The 17,537-nt window shown below is 55.2% G+C and overlaps 5 protein-coding genes across 5 annotated transcripts; 1 reads left to right on the top strand and 4 right to left on the bottom strand.

The window, feature by feature from the left end:
- Positions 1-122: 122 nt before the first annotated feature.
- HMPREF1541_08668 (uncharacterized protein) lies at positions 123-1,514 on the bottom strand (the record flags this gene model as incomplete). Its single annotated transcript, XM_008722987.1, has 3 exons — positions 123-637; positions 734-1,100; positions 1,293-1,514. The coding sequence occupies 3 exons, from the start codon at positions 1,512-1,514 to the stop codon at positions 123-125; spliced, it is 1,104 nt and encodes a 367-aa protein (XP_008721209.1).
- An 834-nt stretch (positions 1,515-2,348) lies between these two features.
- HMPREF1541_08667 (uncharacterized protein) lies at positions 2,349-3,917 on the bottom strand (the record flags this gene model as incomplete). Its single annotated transcript, XM_008722986.1, has 1 exon — positions 2,349-3,917. One exon carries the CDS (start codon positions 3,915-3,917, stop codon positions 2,349-2,351), a length of 1,569 nt encoding a protein of 522 aa, XP_008721208.1.
- A 452-nt stretch (positions 3,918-4,369) lies between these two features.
- On the bottom strand, positions 4,370-6,378 carry HMPREF1541_08666 (uncharacterized protein; the record flags this gene model as incomplete). The annotated part of the gene is made up of 4 exons (XM_008722985.1): positions 4,370-5,477; positions 5,528-5,653; positions 5,701-5,825; positions 5,872-6,378. 4 exons carry the CDS (start codon positions 6,376-6,378, stop codon positions 4,370-4,372), a joined length of 1,866 nt encoding a protein of 621 aa, XP_008721207.1.
- A 1,288-nt stretch (positions 6,379-7,666) lies between these two features.
- Positions 7,667-12,085, bottom strand: HMPREF1541_08665 (uncharacterized protein; the record flags this gene model as incomplete). The annotated part of the gene is made up of 1 exon (XM_008722984.1): positions 7,667-12,085. One exon carries the CDS (start codon positions 12,083-12,085, stop codon positions 7,667-7,669), a length of 4,419 nt encoding a protein of 1,472 aa, XP_008721206.1.
- A 2,879-nt stretch (positions 12,086-14,964) lies between these two features.
- HMPREF1541_08664 (uncharacterized protein) lies at positions 14,965-16,670 on the top strand (the record flags this gene model as incomplete). The annotated part of the gene is made up of 5 exons (XM_008722983.1): positions 14,965-15,012; positions 15,062-15,186; positions 15,290-15,722; positions 15,773-15,853; positions 15,900-16,670. 5 exons carry the CDS (start codon positions 14,965-14,967, stop codon positions 16,668-16,670), a joined length of 1,458 nt encoding a protein of 485 aa, XP_008721205.1.
- Positions 16,671-17,537: the final 867 nt, after the last annotated feature.

Raw genomic sequence — 17,537 nt, 5'->3', positions numbered from 1 at the left:
TATCACTGCCGTGGTAGGCCTACGTTCCTGCTTCCGGTTTTCCTGTTTCCACTCTCCCGCCATCCCCCACCACAGCTGAGTTCATGCTCATGACCACAGATAGACAAAACCGCCACACTGCCTCACGAGTGCCCAACAATCGCCTTCGGCCGATACGGCTCCTCCAACCACTTCATCTCCTCCTCGGTCAATTCCTTGCCATTAACGCCCACGGCCTCATCCAACCTCTTGACATTACTGAAGCCCACGATGGGGATCGTGCCCTTCTGCACGATCCACGCCAACGCCACCACGCTCATGGCCCACCCCTTCTTGCCCGCCAGCTCCTGCACCCGCTTCACGATCTCGCGGTCCTCGCTCGTCATGCTCTCGGCGTCCATCTTGGTGCCTGCCTCCTTGGAGACGTCGTTGCGGGTTGTGGACTCTGAGTCCAACGGGCGGGCGAGGTGGCCCCGGTACAAGGGTGCCCAGGGGATGAGGCCGACGCCCGTCTTGTGGCAGTAGGCGTTCATCTCGCGCTCTTCTTCGCGGTAGCAGAGGGAATAGTGGTTTTGCATGCTGACGAATTGCGTCCAGCCGTGCGTGGCCGCGACGGTCTGCATCTCTTGGAATTGGTGCGCCCACATTGAGCTCGCGCCTGTTTGGGAGGGAGGGTGTGTCAGTCGAAGAAAGTGTAGGGTTGCGAGAAAGGGGGGAGATGATAAGTACTGGGGTGAAGAGGGTTGAAGCTTACCGATATAGCGCACCTTCCCAGAACTGACCAGATCGTGCAGCGCCTTCATCGTCTCCTCGACGGGGACATCGTAGTCAAAGCGATGGATCTGCAGCAAATCGATGTAGTCTGTCTGCAGGCGGCTCAGGCTGGCGTCAACGGCGTTGAAGATGGCAGCGCGCGAGAGACCGCCTTGGTTGACGTAGTCCTTGGTCGTCTTCATCTCCGGGTAGCGGATGTGCATGGCGGCGGGGCTCTCGCCCACGGTGCCGTAGCATTTGGTGAGGAGGAGCAGTTTCTTGCGGTCTATCTTGTTCTTGGTGATGACGTCGCCGATCATCTGCTCCGAGACGCCGTTGGAGTAGACGTTGGCCGTGTCCCAGGTGTTCTGGTGCGGTCAGCATGGTTGTAACTCATGAGAAATGGTGGAGAAGAAGTCGGTGGTTGGCTAAATGTGGTGCTGAAGAGAAGGGCCCGCCATCGCACTGGAGACGCCCTCAGTGCCTTGCGCGGAGAGCGGTTCCTCCATCCTCACCAGCCCAAATATCCCTTACCCACAAAAGGGAAAACAGAAACTCACCAGCCCGCGATCATAGGCCGCCAGCAACAGCTCCTCGACAGCACCGAAATCGTCCACCACCCAAGGCTGCCAGTCCTTGTGGCCAAAGGACATGGCACCCAGGATCGGGAGCGAGAGCTTGAGACCGGACTTGCCGAGCCGGCGGTAGGTCACTTTGGTGGAGTCGAGCGACTTCTGCAGGTCGGCGGGGCGGTCCTTTTGGTCGGTGAATTTGAGGGCCATGTTGGGCGGTGATGGAGTGTGGAGGGCAGGTGTTTGAATGTTGGGTGGGACTATTGCGCGTGGCACAGGTGGTAAAGATTCAGAGAAGCTAGGTTACGAAGCGGTCAAGGATGAAATAGATGTCGAGTCGTAGCGGTGGACCAGTTGTCGCGGGAAAGATGCAATGAGGCTACGTGCGAGACTGGGACGTTTGGATTATATATCAACAACAACCCCAAGCAGACGTAATCAATTATCTGCCCTCGCCAGCTCGATCTGCACCACCGTTCTCCATCAACCCACAGCATCTCCAAAAGTCACGAACGGGATCAGCTTCCTAGATCCCAAACGATTTCACACCCGCCGCCGGCCGCTGTCCCCGCACCGCAACACGGGCTGCAACATCGTTCGACCTTGGTGGGGTAAAGGTTTCTTTCCAGGGGGGAACTTCAGCCTAATTGGAACGCTCCCCGTCCAATCAGCGGCAATGCTCGTGGTTGCCTCGTCCCCCGCGGCGGGTGTTAGTGCCCGGCGATTACGGTTAAGTCCACGGTGAAAGTCGTTCGACTGGAAGGGACCAGGCTACGAGGTGAGGTGCCGGCGCCGGAGGTTGACCGACTGACAAATGTGGTAGCTCAATCTACAGCTGCGACGGAGAGGGGGTTGTGTTCGTCCTGCGCGGTTTATTTACGTGGATTGGATCGTCGATGAAGCGTGCTGTGATTTGGTGCAGTGCTGCGTGCGTCGCCGGGTAGGCTGCATTGATATTGATAACGATATCCCTCGGCCATATAGAGGGAAAAGGGCCACCAAAGATGGTGGGACATGTCCCCTCCATTCTAATAAACAACTCTTCTACGCCTTCGAATCTCCGTCCATCCTCCCCCACCGCCGCCGCCACCGTATCCTCGCCGGATGTACCGGCCTGGAGAACATGCTCGAGTAATCCGTCTTGGGCACCTCCGCCTCAGGATCCACCTGCTCCCACTGCAGCAGTCTCACCAGCGTGACCAGAATCCCCAGGAGTTGCGCGTAGGCAAACGTCTCGCCCACGCACCGATGCCGCCCCGCACCAAAGGGCAGGTATGGTGAGTGCACCGACTTGCTCGACACCGCGCCGTAGCCGTAGTCGATAGTGTCGTCGGTCTTGTCTTCCCCGTCAGCAGCCTCTTCAGAGTCGGAAGGGGCGTCCCAACGGTGAGGATCCCAACGCATCGGCTCCGGAAAGAACTGCTCGCTGCGCGCACACACGCCGGGTGCCGCGAGCAGGATATGGCCCTTTGGCACCACGATATCCGTTCCCGGCACGGGCATGTCGCACTTGACCTTGCGCATGACGCTGTGGATGGGCGAGTGCAGGCGCAGCGTCTCCTTGATGACCTGATTATGCAACGTGAGCTTCTGCGTCGTCTCGTAGCTCAGTGGCTCGCCGGCCAGGACCGTCACTTGCTCCCGATACAGCTCCTCGATGAGGTCCGGCCGGTGCGCGAGCTCCAGCATGATCCACGTGCCGCTGCTGGCCGTGTTGTGCTGCCCGCCCATGAGCAGCGCGATCATAAGGTTGGCGATCTCGCCGTCCTGGAGTGGCGTGCCGTCTTTGTACCGGGCGTCCATGATTGCCCACAGCATGTCGTCTGTGCCGGCCTTGTTGCCCTCGGCGCGGCGCTTGCGGATGATGTCGCCGTAGAAGGCGGCCATGGCCCGCTGCGCGCGGTCACGGCGGATATTGATCGGAAGAGGCAGCCAGGGCAGCATGAAGTTGACGGGCGCGAAGCCATCGTCGAGGTGCCGGTAGAGCTGGCCGAAGGTGCTGTCTAGGCTGGCGCGTACTTCGGCGCCCTGCAGGCTGCCGGCGGCCGTATAAAGACTGATCTCAGCGAACACGCCGTCGATCTCGGCGATGCCGCTATTGCGATCACGGAAAGCAGCATTGGTAGCTAAGTAGTGCTCCGTCTCTTTCACAAACTGCGGCACATATGCGCGGAGGGATTTGGACGTGAAACCCTCCTTGAGCAGACGCTTCTGGTCCATGAAGCGGGCATTGGGGATATCGTAGACGACGCCCGTCCCAAATACCGGGATTGTGAGCGGGCCGTACACTTCCTCGGCATTGAGGTCCTTCAGCTTGCCGTTGAGGATGAATTCGTTGCCCTTGGTGCCCAGAAAGGCCGTCACCTTCATGCCCAATAGTCCAAAGGTGAAGATGTCGCCATACTCGGCGCGGCACTTGAAGAAGAACGCGTACGGTTCCTGGCCGTAGGAGACGGTGCTGCCGATGATGGGGAGGTAGTGGAAGACCACGGGAGGTAGTTTGGCGTCACGGAAGAAGAGCTGTTTGAGGATATTTGCTCCGACGACTGCGATCAGGAGCGATACGGCGATCCCTGTGAGGCTGGCAACGGAGGCTCCAGAACCCAGAGGCATGTCCACGGTCGTTTGATGGTGTCTCCAATCTGTTCGGCAACTTGCATGTGGCCGCCTCGCCTTCAAAGTGTCTTCGGAAACTGGGTCGAGACGAGCGGTGGGTGATTTCAGCTATGGCGGTCTTAGTACGCCGCCGGAGCCAGTCTCACACTTTTATAGACGGTAAGAGGGTGCAGACCTGAACTATACGCAAGGGCAGAAGGGAGATTCTCAGCAACTATGGCATTGCTACCCTCTAAGCCGAAACATGCCACAGGTTGTGTGCGCCATGGCGATGACAATTCCACTATCAGTCGTGTAGGCTTGGCATTCACGGTCAGGCAGTAAAACGCTTGGCATAGATATGCATATATGGATCTATACACCGACATGTATACAGCTTACCATGAAGTACCAACTTTGATGATTACGCTAAAGAAATTTGCTGACAGGACAATACCAATGACGTACACTCATACCACAGACACAGTCCCTCGACTCCGGTCCGTCTCCTTCTTCTTGTTCTTCATCCCAAGCATCCTCCCCAAGCTCATGGTCCGCCGCACACCCGTTTTCTTCTCCGTCTCCTCAGCCCACCCGCTCCTCACAAACTTCGGCCACGTGTCCATCAGCACCATCTGCTTCACGCTCCTCTCCGCATCGTCAAAAATGGTAATGTCAAACCCGTCGGGGATCTCGCCCCAGTACCACGCGCGCTCGTACTCTTCGCCGTCCACGCCGGCACCGTCCTCTTCTACCGCTTTCTCGGCGAAGCCAGCCGTACTCTTGTCATCGTCATGGCACTTCTCCTTCTGGGACCCATCACCGCCACTCCAGCTGGAAAACAGTGTGGCCGCCGAGTCAAATGACTCCCTCCTTCCATACAAGATTTCCGCTGCCTTCTCAAAAAGCCGCTCCAGCGCCTTCCTCTCCCGCGATGCGACATTGATCGGGAAGCTCGCGTAAGTCATGCTCACGTTACCGGCATGAATCCGCACAGCCTTGTTGAAGAAGCGGCGCTCTATGATGGCGCGGTCCTCGGACGTGCCCGAGCTGCCCGCTGCCGAGGTCTGCGTGCGCCACTGCCGTTTCCACTCCGCTACGGATGTCAAAAAGGCGACATTCTCGCCGGAGAAGTCTTTGCGCGCCGCAAATTGCTGGAGTGGCTCGGGATTCAGGCGCAGGCACTGCTCCAGGGAGTCCATGGTGAACATGACGGCTGGTTGTTGCTGCTGATGCTTTGCGGGGGTGCCTGGCCTGACAGACACCTGGATGGTGTCGGCATAGGAGAAGGCGGATTTCCGATGAGCAACGGTGGTGGCGTCGGTGTCAGCGCCGACGGTGGTGTCTCCGGACGAGAAAGACGAGCCCACTTTCCGTGCTTCCCAGAGCTGGATGGCGGCGAGGGTGTCGGCGTGAAGAGCCTTTCGGCGGAAGGCCATATAGCAAGGGACAAAGATGGTGAAGACCTCCATGACGGTGATGGAGACGCAGATCCACTGTGGTGGGATCCAATACTTGTTGACTGGGGCCATAGCTGGAACGTAGAGCGCGACAAGCCAGAGGGGGGCGGCGGGGAGGCTGCGAGGCTATCAGTACGTGAACGGACAATTCAAGGGGAGAACACGAACCCGGCAATGCAGCACACGGCTGTTTGGATACGCCAGCCGTGGGTGTCTTTGATATGGCGAGTTTGCCAGAGAACGTAGGGGGCACAGATCCACGTCCAGAATACTTGCCACCCGATGGAAGGGACCCTGTCGTGCGTCAGTAGCTGTCGAAAACTGCAGGATGCTGCACTTACCACTCCCAACCCCGAGGAATGGCGTGTTTGCGCCCCTCTTCATCGGCAGGTGTCTCTGTACCCTCGATGCCCCAGCCTGGATGGAACTTGCGAGAGAGGCAGAAGATGACGACCGCGACACAAATCTAACTAGTTAGCCGGGCCGAGAATGGAGGACGAAGATGACGGTACCTGAAAGAACAAAGCGATACCGATGTAAATCAGCATCTTGACTCTGGCGTCCGTCTGCCTGAACCGTTGAACAGTCCGCTTATGCCACGGCTGCGAACTATCCACGGCCGTCTTCCGAACCGCCTCTTCCACAGCGCCGGGCGTTGAATACCTCTCCTGTAGTCTGGCCACATGCAGCAGCCGACTATTCGCAGCCTGGAAGCAAGCCAGCCCGGCTGGGAAGTAGGTGTTCATGACCCAGAACTCTGTCATCTCAGGGAATACGGGGCCGAGATTGTAGCCAATAGCGCACAGGACCCAGTAGACGTGCAGCATAAGAACACCGCAGATGGTCAGGGTAAGGCCTCGAATGCGGACAGATGGCACGTGGCGTTTGCTGATCAGGTAAGCTATGCCGGCGAAGAGGCAGGCTGACCAGGTGCAGCACCATGCGAGCCACCACTTGCCGACAGCGTCCATCAACACATGAGGTGCTGGTGTATCTACCGGCACCGCGGCGTCGGCCATATTGTCGCGAATGTGTGTTGAGGGGTGAGGCTATCGACTGGAGCGAGCGTCCTTTGGGAGTGTTGGTCGCGCGGAGATGCCAGGCCACTGCAGACAGGAACGCTGCACTTTTAAGGTCGACAATCCATGGTGTTCACGGAAGAAGGATGCCAAGCAGGTCTCGTTGGCTTGAGGCAGATTTGCGACCGAGTCTGGGGAGTCGGATAGCTCAGACATTCCGCTGGAGCCGTTGATCGACACGCAGGAGATACGACGAGCCATATGATTTTGCGAGGGGGTCGCAGTCGGGTTTGATGGACTCGTACCATCATTGGGTGCTGCTCAAGCAGGGATCCAAACTGGCAGGCTTGGTCTGCAGACAGAAGTGGTGAAGACAGCTGGGTCGGGAACGATCTTCATGCGCACCATTGACACCATGGGGTAGTTATTGATATCCACTGCTCTTTAGCCGCACCGTATGTTTGGTGGGTTGCCATTAGCACCGTTGCCGTCTCTTTATGTCTTTTACGTCAACAACGTTGATGACAGCAGTCATGTTGCAGAACCGACTTGGCCTGTGCGAGAACGGCGGGCTGGTAACATCCGTTTCGGGCTTGCATCTCCTGTCGATCATGCTCGATCGGCGGCCGATTAGCGACTAATAGTCAAACTCGGATCCGACTATTTCATCCTGGTCTTCACGAGTAGACACCGCCGCAGACATAATCAGTAGTTTTGATGGACCAGGGCAAAGTACCAGTGCAATAGTCTAACGGCTGAAACGACGATAAACGAGTCACGGGACTGATTGAGAGATTTGTGGCGGAGGTACAGAGATGCAGGATGGCTGGCAGACTCCTACACCCCGGGATGCAGGATGGCCGCCCTTGCGTTCGGACCTGCGCGTTGCATGCATGACAAGGCGTTGGAAAGGTCAAGGCAACGAACTTTAGTCAACTTTAGCCAACCCATCGCTTCTCATCTACTTCGTACAGACCTCCTGTTATTCGTAGCTCATAAATTATGTAAATACAGGACCGTGCTGCCGCCCCAGGGGCATATCAGACGGATGGTACTTGACGGCGATGTCCCATGCATGGTCAGTCAGCAAGCCCTTATCAAGTCGGGAACACTAATGCCACCAAACGCCTCGCTATGTAGAAACAGCAATTGGTCGATCCATCCATAGCGTACGCTAACAAGACAGTCTGCTGTATTAAGACCAAAGTTCTGTTCAACATCGCACTTACAGCGAGTAACCCATTTCAACACCAAATTTCCGCCCACGCTCACCCTTTCCTCTTTTAATTCAAGCTGTGCGAGGCTCATTGTCGTCCTCCGCCGCACCTGACCCCTCGGCAATCGACGTCGGGTTCGCACTGAAGTTCCAAGAGCCCGAGTTCACGCCAACACCTCCACTCGCACTGCTGATACTACCAGACTGCGTGCCGAAGCTGCTCATGGTATCCGTCCGGGAAGGCGTGCTGCCTTCACTCTGGCCATCAACAACAAGCTTTCTGATTTCCACGATCCACGGGTCTTGTAGAAGTTCTGCGGCACTCGCCCGTTTGCTGGGGTCGCGTTCAAAGCATCTCCTCAGAAACGCGCAGCCTCCTTCACTTAGCTGGTCCTCCGTAGGCTGCTGAGGCGGGTTGCCCTGCGCAATGTTATACATGATTGCCCATTCGTTGTCCAAAGTCGACCACGGTCTCCGACCCGTAGCCATTTCGAGTATGACGCAACCCAGAGACCAAATATCGGCCGCGCCAAAGAAGCGTGAGCTGGGAGGTGCTTCTCCTCGAATGACTTCCGGTGACATATACATTGGCGTGCCCGTCATGCTTTTCTGAGGCTGCCCGGGCTTGCCAGCCGGGTTTCCTCGTCCTTGGTCGCCACCTTTGTCCGTCTTGAGAGGGCTCGGTTCAGGCGCGACAATGGTTTGACCCTGCCGTGCAATGATCTTGGCTGCACCAAAGTCAACATACTTGATCACGCCGTTATGGTCCAGGAGCACGTTTTCAGGCTTGATGTCACGGTGGACGATACCAGCCTGATGCAAGTAGGCCAATCCTTCCAACATCTGTAGGGCGTACACCATGATAACTGTCTCATCTTCAATGCGGCCATGCTCCAACAGGCCGGCCACCGACCCACCAGAGCAATATTCCATGAAGATGTAGACCTTGTCGCGGTGCACCTCCACTCCGTAGTATGACACGATGTTGGGGTGGTCAAGAACAGCAAGCACTCCCATCTCATCACCGATTTGCTTGACAATCGTGGGGATCATCTGTGGGTCTTGAAGACGGATTTCTTTCACAGCCATAAGGTTGCCGGTGTCGAGGTTCAGTGCGGCGTACACAGAGCCGAAGGTACCACCACCAACATACCGTCCTTGCTGCCAACGCATCGTGATGTTAGTCGCACTTGAGGACAGGAAGGTCAAAGACCGGTCAGCCTCGTTGGACCCCTCGAGCACCTTGCCCAGTGTTGCCTTTGATGGACCTCGCTCAGCACGCAGATTGTCAATCTCTTCCAACTGTGACAGACGTGCGTCGCACATCTGCTGGTAACAATCGTCATCGTTGCGCATCTTGGAGAAATCCAGCCGCTTGTTAACACCCGCAGCGTCGACTCGTGACTTTTCTTGTTGCGCGGCCAGTGTTGACCGAGCACCCATGATATCGAAGTGACTGATAAGAACTGACATGCACCCAGCGACCTTGACACGGATGCGAGAGTACTCCTCTTCTGAGATATCCAACACGTTGCGACCACGTGTCATGACCATAGCAAATTCGAGGGCCACCACGGCCCATTTGAAGGTCCGACGGTCAGCAGCATCACAATCGTCACATATGAAGCTTATCCAGTCGAGAGCCAGTCGAGTCAACTTTAAATTGTTCATCATCCGGCGATTTGGATCCATGTAAGACAGCGACCGCTTGCCAAATTCAGTCGCAAAGGCGAAGCAAGACTGGATGAGCTCCGGCGTCGCCGCGTCGCCAGACTGGGATCTGATAGCTTCCACGCTTTCCATGATTGTGTTGGACAGCTTGAATGTTGTCTTTTTGATTTTGCCCAGTTCGAGATTGACCCGAGAGAGATTTGCGCGCTGTTCGATAACGACATCCAGTTCGCGCCCCACAGCATTAGAGAATTCTTGCCTTGCTGTCGATAAGCGTTGCGAAGAGCCATCAGCGATCAGTCGTACTCGACCAACGCGGACGTCGTTGGGTAATTCGAGAACCTCAACCGACATCTTCGGACCGTCCCAGCTCATGCCCTCTTCCGGACGGATGGCTAGAATGTAGGGATATGACAGGTCTTCAGGCGCATCTTCAACGTGGAAGGAGGTTCCCAGAATGGATTGGATATCCTTCGGCCGATCCCAAAGAGAAAGCGAGGCCACGAAATAAACACCCTTGGGGGCGTTCAGTCCCATGTCGACTAGGAAGTGCCCAGACATGGCCAAAGATTCAGTAAAGTCCTGCATCTGACTAGACTCCATGCCCAGGTTGAACTCTGTGGAATTCTCGAAGCGTTGTCTGAGTAGTCTGGAGAATCGGAAGAGCTTTCGCTGTCGAACTCGGACTGAGTCAAGAATCGCTTTATACCGCTTCTCCATTTCTTGGGGCGTCTCTTCCGGTCTCTGGCGCAGCTCTCTTTCAAATGATGCGGTCAAACGAAGAAGCGATTTGGCTGTGAGAGAGCTAAACTGCTCCGCCACCTCGATATCACCACCCTCAAGTTGGCGGCCGATTTCGTTCGAGAAGTCCCATTCTGACTCCAGAATTTCGGCTTCACGAAACGTGTTTTTATTGGCGCCCAATTTCCAATTCAACATCTTGAAGTAAAACCTCAAAGCCTCGAGCACCGTTTCATCGAACCCTTCGTCGATACAGGGCGGCAAGTCCCATCCAGCTTCTGCTGGAATGATGGTCAAATATTCTCGCTTGACTATACAGGCAAGTTGCATCAGAATCTGGAATTGCGAGATCATCTGATCAATTATCATAATGGACTGCTGAGCGGACTCTTTCATCTTCTTTGCATATGATAGCCGGATCTTGATGATCTCCTGAATCAATCTCGATGGGAAATTGATCAAGGTCAGTAGTTCCTCGATGTAGGGAGGCAAGTGGCGGGTTGCAAAAGAGTGTGCATTCTGCGTCAGGGCAATCTTTGCTTTCTTGATGACCTCGCCGATGCCATTGAACATGCTCTTTTCACTTTGTAGAGACTTGAGGCCGTCTTCTTTGAGTATGCGGTCGATAAATGATGATTCGTCAGTAAGATTCTCCCTTTCTGATTTTGGTCGTGTCTTCGTGAAGTCGAGCTCAGGATTGCCAACCCATGCCTGCAGGATTCCGAGCTCGGTATTGATGACCTGGGTGATGTTGTACCAGGAAATGATTGCATCGCAGCTCTGATTGAACAGGTCGGAACCTGCTCGAGGCTCAGTTGCAACCATTTGTGCTCGGCTTGGAAACAGCCATTCGCACTTCTCGATCTTGTGTACTGCTTCTTCGACCTGTTCGAGCGGCGACTTCCCCGCGATGGTCTCGCCCTTGATCTCGAAGGCAATGATGCTTTCAACCATGGAACCCAAGTTGGAACGAGCCTCTTCAATCAACTTCTTCTGCATCGGTACAGTACGTCCATAGAATTTGGCTCTTGCACCCATCCAGATCTCGTCACCAATCTGGCTTTGACTCATTTGTTCAGCTGTACCGATCAGACGCTGTTTCTCTTGTTTGACAACATCGCCTTTGAGGACAGAGGCGAGCATCGAATGCCATTCGAGCCGTTCTCTGTTCTCAGAGACTTGTAGCTCTTCTTCTGATGGTAGGACGTTGTCTTCGTTTCCAAGGAACATCAACGTCTCGGGATCGTAGGGATCATCGTAGTGGTGCTCGGTCAAAGGTGATTCATCATCCTCATCCTCGTCTGTGCTGTAGGACAAACTCGGAGTTCGCGGATCTGGATTAATCCAATCTTGAGGCTGTTGTCGAACCCGCTGGACGTATGCCTTCTCTTGAGCTTTGTATTGAGCATTTGGGTCACGTCTCGATGGCCGGACTGAGGCGGAGGAGGACATGCGTTTCGAATTGAGGGAGAGAAACTGCGGCGGCCTTCTGGCCGTAGAAGGTGCATATGTGCTAGATGGTATACGTGTTGGCACAGGGCGGCCAGTTCGCAAGTCTGTAGCCGCATGTTGCGGGTCGGTGGTGAGGGACCGCTCCATTGCTGATGGACCTCCGCTTCCGCCTCGCGGCCTCGGGTTGTAAGAGCCCCATGAGGAGGGAGGAAAGCCAGATGAGCTCGTGAATACTGTACTCGCTGGTGTGTATGTGATGGGTCCGCCGTCGGAATCAGAATAGTCGCCGGTCACCAATGGATAAACCTCGTAAGACTGCGCTTGCTGCTGGTCTTCATCGGACGAAGAGCCAGAGCCTCGGCCATTAGGCATCATTTCATCGTGTTCCATGATCTTGGTCAATATAGGACGGTCGTCTCCTTCTCTTTTCATGCGAGGACCAAAACGCGTCGGAATAAGGATGCTGCGGCTGCTAGGCGCAGACGTCGATATGTCTCTATTGCCATCAAGGGACAGATTCGAGGCCGAGTTATTGGGGCTGCCGCTTAAGGTTTCCATCGGCGCAGGCATCAGGCTGGCCTCGGCTGCTGCTGCCGCGCCCGCGGACGGGCTCCCGTTACCCGTCATGGTGCCCAAAAGCGTCAACTAGAATCAAAAGTCGACATTGTTTTATATCGAGCGCACGATAGCACAGTTGAGAATAATCTACAGAGTACACGACTTTTTTGCCTAGCGGCGTACACGTGTCGGTCACGCCCCTTGATCACGATGAAATGAGCTCGTCGCCAGCAATAACCCGGATGTGGGTGCCGAGGTCGGCTAAATCAAGGCTAGATGTCGCTCGTGCCAACTTTTTACGTCTTCAACACAAATATTTCTGTTTCGAACGGCCTGATATGGACTGCTTATGACCTGGCAGACTGAGTTGTCGAGCGACTATGGACGGATGTACGGAGTATTTGTCGCGCGTCTGGTAAGCGAGCTTGCTAGACAGTCGATTCCAATCGCTCTAGCCGCTGATGAACATGGTTGGGCCCTGTTAATGAAGCCTGCATCAGCATCTTCGCCCTCCACTCGACCTCCCGCACCGACTCCACCAAAATTTGGCTGATATGGCCCTTCCAGAATTCATGGAAGTTTCGCAAACCTCAATACTAGACCTGTACTTGAGTAAATGATCGGTGTCACTTCCTGGTACTCAATCCTTGCCAAGCCTCTCTACAGAGAGCACCGCAGCTATTGTATCATGCGCTTGGTCGCCCTGGGAAGTATCGACAACATCGGCAAAACTCCCAGGATGCAAGGGTTGCGTCATACCTCCCTACCCTCAAAGATACCTTCAAGCTGAGCTCGGGTTCAGGACTCATTGATCATCGCACCTTGGATCAGGATGGACTTGAATGATGTATGGTAGCGATTAGTCGTGTAGGTTTCGACAAGTCTGCCGACGACGCTGATGTCTGGAGACATTCTTTCAGTTGGACCTCTGTAATTGAGCAACAGAGTCAGACGCCAGCTGCGCTCAGCCTCCTTGATAGCATAGAGCTCAAAGACTTGTCTGAAGGTCTCTCGAAGAGCGGCATCGAAAGAGATTAGACTGAACCTGTGCTTCAACTCACTCGCGCTGCACGCATGCAGGTATAACAAGAAGCACAGCGTATGACAGGAGTCAAGAGGACGTAAACCCTGTGCATATTCTGGCTTCCAGCGCAGGTACGCTGGTCAACAGCTTTCTCCCTGTTAGCTGCAGGTAGAGCAAATTGCATGACTTGGCCTCATCAGACTTGTAGGCCTCAAGTAGGTGAAGACGACCAAACTAGATCACGGATCGATGTGAGTGCTTGCCAGCATTTGGTCCGAGCAAGTGGCTCAGCCGCAGCCGCGAGGTCAACGTGAAGTCCATACTAGATAGCTGCTGCCAGCACCAAGACGAGCAAACGGACGATGATCTGGATGAACGAGAAGTGTCGGGTGATGTTTATGGCATGAGGAGGCTGCAAGAGGACAGTCTTGGCACTGGCGACCATCCCTGCGAAGCAGTTTAACGCTCGACGACTCTGCTTCTCCTCAACTACTCATTGCGAATGAACTTACAACTTGACATGTTGCAGGCGCCCGGAGAATGGCCATAGACCCTTGTATGAAGCAGAGCTTCCGCAGCTTGCCTACTCGTCAATCGACCTGCTGATCAGGCAATATGGTTGAGCTCCCCAAAGTTCATGCCCGGGAGGCGAGTACGAGGAGCACACTGCTACACCTCTATCCGTCACATGCGATCAGTCCAACCACGACGGCTAAGCGACCTTTCTAGAACATGCGAAACCAGCCCAGTCGGCCGCTTCTACCGATTACATGGCGGAAGAACACTGGACCTGGCGGCATTTACTTTACTCATGATGCGGAAGCACCTCAAGGTACGGATAGTCATGCCACCACTACCATTTTAAGAAGTGCCCGGGAGAGGTTGGGGACCGATGCATAGTACTGCATCTTCTGATACATGGAATGCAACGACACCGCATTGGTACACGACTAATCTGGCCATCTTACGGTCTTTCGTACGCCTGCGACTCCGTAAGCAAGGTTGCCACCACTCGCGAAGGTGTCCAAACAACGACGCGTCGGACGCGAGCGACGAGTCCAGAAGCCTAAATGCTTGTCCTGTTGCAGGGAAAATTGACGAAGGTGTGCTGAAAAGAAAGTTGGCTCTATCTATGTAAGTTGATGTGAGAAGAACCAATCTCATAAATGCGAAACACCTCTCTCGGTTCCAGGCCTACGAAACGTGGGATGTCGCCGGGCACGAATCAGCATCGGTCGCCTTATCTTTCAACATTGGGACATTTAATAAACGGCCTCCCAATAGACACCCCTGCCAAACTGTATCTTACAGTATTGATACTCGGAAGTCCAGCAATTTAGCAGCACCCCGTGTACCATAGCACGTATCAGGGCGAAAGGCCCGGGGATCGCCAGGAACACATTGAGACCCCCGAGGGTAGGCTTGTTTCTAAGCTCTTTGGCGCTTAGTGCCGAAGCCAACCAACGCCTATCAGCACTTCAAGCCTGCTGTGATTGGTCTGCATATCCCCTGCTCGAGGGCTGCCATGCCACGGATTGACAGTCGAATCTGTGCTATCTTTTTCCGAGCCATAAGCACCTTGGTAACCACCTGCTCATGCACCTCTCATGCGCGGGAAAGCTGCAGCACGGGAGACTCGGCAGTCTTTCGGTTGCAAAAAGCAACACTCGCATATGGCTTGGTCAAGGGACCAATTGCTTGTGTGCTTCTGAGGCGACTCCCTCGAGTCCTCGCTGGACCTCACCCTACCCGTACAACTTCGTCAAAGCTACATCTACCCTTCCTTTCCCCATTTCAGTCGCTCCTTTGGACCCGTTGCGCCTTTCCGTTCCCTGCTTCTTCATTTCTCCGGTGCTAGCTGCCGCATTCTGCTGCACTGACAATCTTGTTCTGACCCTGACCACAACGCACAGAGACCGCAGACATGTCTGCAGACGAAACGCTACCGTACGTGCCGCTCGCGGTCTATGAGGTATGCCCCCCAGGCGTTGCCGTACCCCGCGGACGTTGACGAAGAACAGGGCAATGAAAGCGGCACCGGCGGCGACTCCAGGACCGAAAACCTGAACGTCTATTATCAATCCGGTGATCTGGCATGGATGATCATGGCCACCGCGTTGGTGTTGCTCATGATTCCCGGTGTAGGGTGAGTGATAACTGGCGCATGCGGCTGCGCCTGCGATCCCCGATCCTGTCCTCCACCACCTCAGCTCGGTTGACTGGTTTTCTTGTCTAACGTTGCACAACAGCTTCTTCTACTCCGGACTGGCGCGTCGCAAGTCCGCCCTTTCGCTCATCTGGCTGTCGATCGCCGCCACCGCCCTCATCTCCTTCCAATGGTTCTTCTGGGGCTATTCCCTCGTTTTCTCGCGCGGTGCAAGCCCTTTCATTGGCGACCTGCAACACATTGGCTTTCGCAATGTACTCGGCGCGCCGAGCATAGGCAGTTCAAGAATCCCAGACCTGATGTTCGCGGTGTACCAAGGAATGTTCGCGGCCATAACGGTTGCGCTGGCTATCGGAGCAGCCGCAGAGCGTGGCCGACTCCTTCCGGCCATGGTCTTTGCATTCTGCTGGTCCACCATTGTCTACGACCCTGTGGCGTGTTGGACGTGGAACTCAAATGGTTGGGTCTTCAAGATGGGTGGCTATGACTTTGCAGGTGGTACACCTGTGCACATTGTAAGCCCAAGCCGCATCCTCACCGCGACCATTGCTAACTTTGGACGCAGACCTCCGGCACTGCCGCCCTGGCCTACTCCCTGATGCTGGGCAAACGTAAGGGTCACGGCACCCACGAACTCAACTATCGCGTAAGTCAAAGGCCCGGGCATTACGCAGATCGCTGACCCTCTTCAGCCACACAATGTTACTTCTATCGTGATCGGTACCGTCTTCCTGTGGGTCGGTTGGTTCGGCTTCAATGCCGGGTCAGCCCTATCCGCGAATCTGCGCGCTGTCATGGCGGCCGTCGTCACGAATCTGGCTGCCTCCGTTGGCGGTCTCACCTGGTGCGCACTCGACTACCGTCTCGAGCGCAAGTGGTCGACCGTTGGCTTCTGCAGCGGTGTCATTGCCGGTCTTGTCGCCATCACTCCTGGCTCTGGTTTCGTGCCGGCCTGGGCTGCTGTGATCTTCGGTGTTGTTGGCGGTGCAGCTTGCAACTTTGCCACCAAGATCAAGTTTATACTACGCATTGACGACAGCCTGGATATCTTCGCCATTCATGGTGTTGGCGGCTTCGTGGGCAACCTACTTACCGGTCTCTTTGCTGCAGACTATATCGCTGGTCTGGACGGTGTTAGCATTGGAGAAGATGCCATCGCTGGTGGCTGGCTCAACCAGCACTGGATCCAGCTGGCTTATCAGCTCTGCGATGGGGTCTCAGGTATGGCGTACACCTTCGTCATGTCAATTGGGCTTCTGTTTGCGATCAACCTCATCCCAGGACTCAAGTTGAGGGCGACCGAAGATGAGGAACTGCTTGGTATGGACGAAATTGAGATCGGCGAGTTTGCGTACGACTACGTCGAGCTCTCCCGTGACGTTGTTCACGGTGTCGAGGATCCTGAGCTGGGTGTTCTGGAGGGCAAGTCCGACATCGACGCAGATCGCAAGTCTGAGAGATGATCTGTCTCCCCAAGTACTTGTCGACATTGACTATTGTACTCTGCGTACGGCAGGGGATCAGTCATTACCATAGATACTTGATGCACATGGAATCGCAGTCCATACGCGGTCTGGGCATATTTCTTGGCAGGGGGCACCAGCTTGACATTTATATGTAGAAAATTGCACTTTAGCACTTCGATAGCATAGCATAATACACTTTCCATCATACAGTGTTGACATGCACAAGGCAATCTCTCGCCCTCAGTGTCGGCGTATTTCCCGCTCAGAACCCGGTCACGGCAGATAGGGCCGGTGTGACCCAAAACGGGGGTGGGCAGTGGGGTGAGAGGGCCTATGATGTCTGTACTCAACCTTGCCCATGTGGCCGAATCATGGCCTCAACAATCGGCGTTGCTTAATCCACAGCCGGATGAGCTTGTCCTTTCGCAGGCAACCCTAGGTCGGGAGATCCTTCTCAGATCCATCGACACCGACACCAGCCGCGACTACCAAACTTTCAGTGCGGCTCTGCTACTCTATTCAGTAACTCAAACCTTGATTGTGGCACGGTTCACTGTCGCCCTCGACTCCATCTCATCAACTCCATCGACAATTCCTGCGCAGAGTGACCAAGAGCGTGCGCCAGACTCATCCTAGGGGTGGCGTCGACCCGCCGCCAGACCCTCCCCGTGGCTCGCAGCTGTCGGTAAAACAACGAATCCGGCGGAATCAAGGGAGGATCCAAAGCCCACACGGGGCACTACAGGGCAACTGGAGACCTCCATGGTCGACGATTTCGCTCCCCGACTCTCCACAACCCGGGGTTTCGCAACATTATAAGAAGCCCATGTTGCCGCCGTGATGGCTTCCGGACGCGGTACTCGT

The sequence above is a fragment of the Cyphellophora europaea genome (assembly GCF_000365145.1).
Source record: "Cyphellophora europaea CBS 101466 unplaced genomic scaffold supercont1.9, whole genome shotgun sequence".
Classification (NCBI taxonomy): domain Eukaryota; kingdom Fungi; phylum Ascomycota; class Eurotiomycetes; order Chaetothyriales; family Cyphellophoraceae; genus Cyphellophora; species Cyphellophora europaea.
The sequence above is the reverse complement of the archived record's forward strand: the minus strand, read 5'-3'. Positions and strand labels throughout refer to the sequence as shown.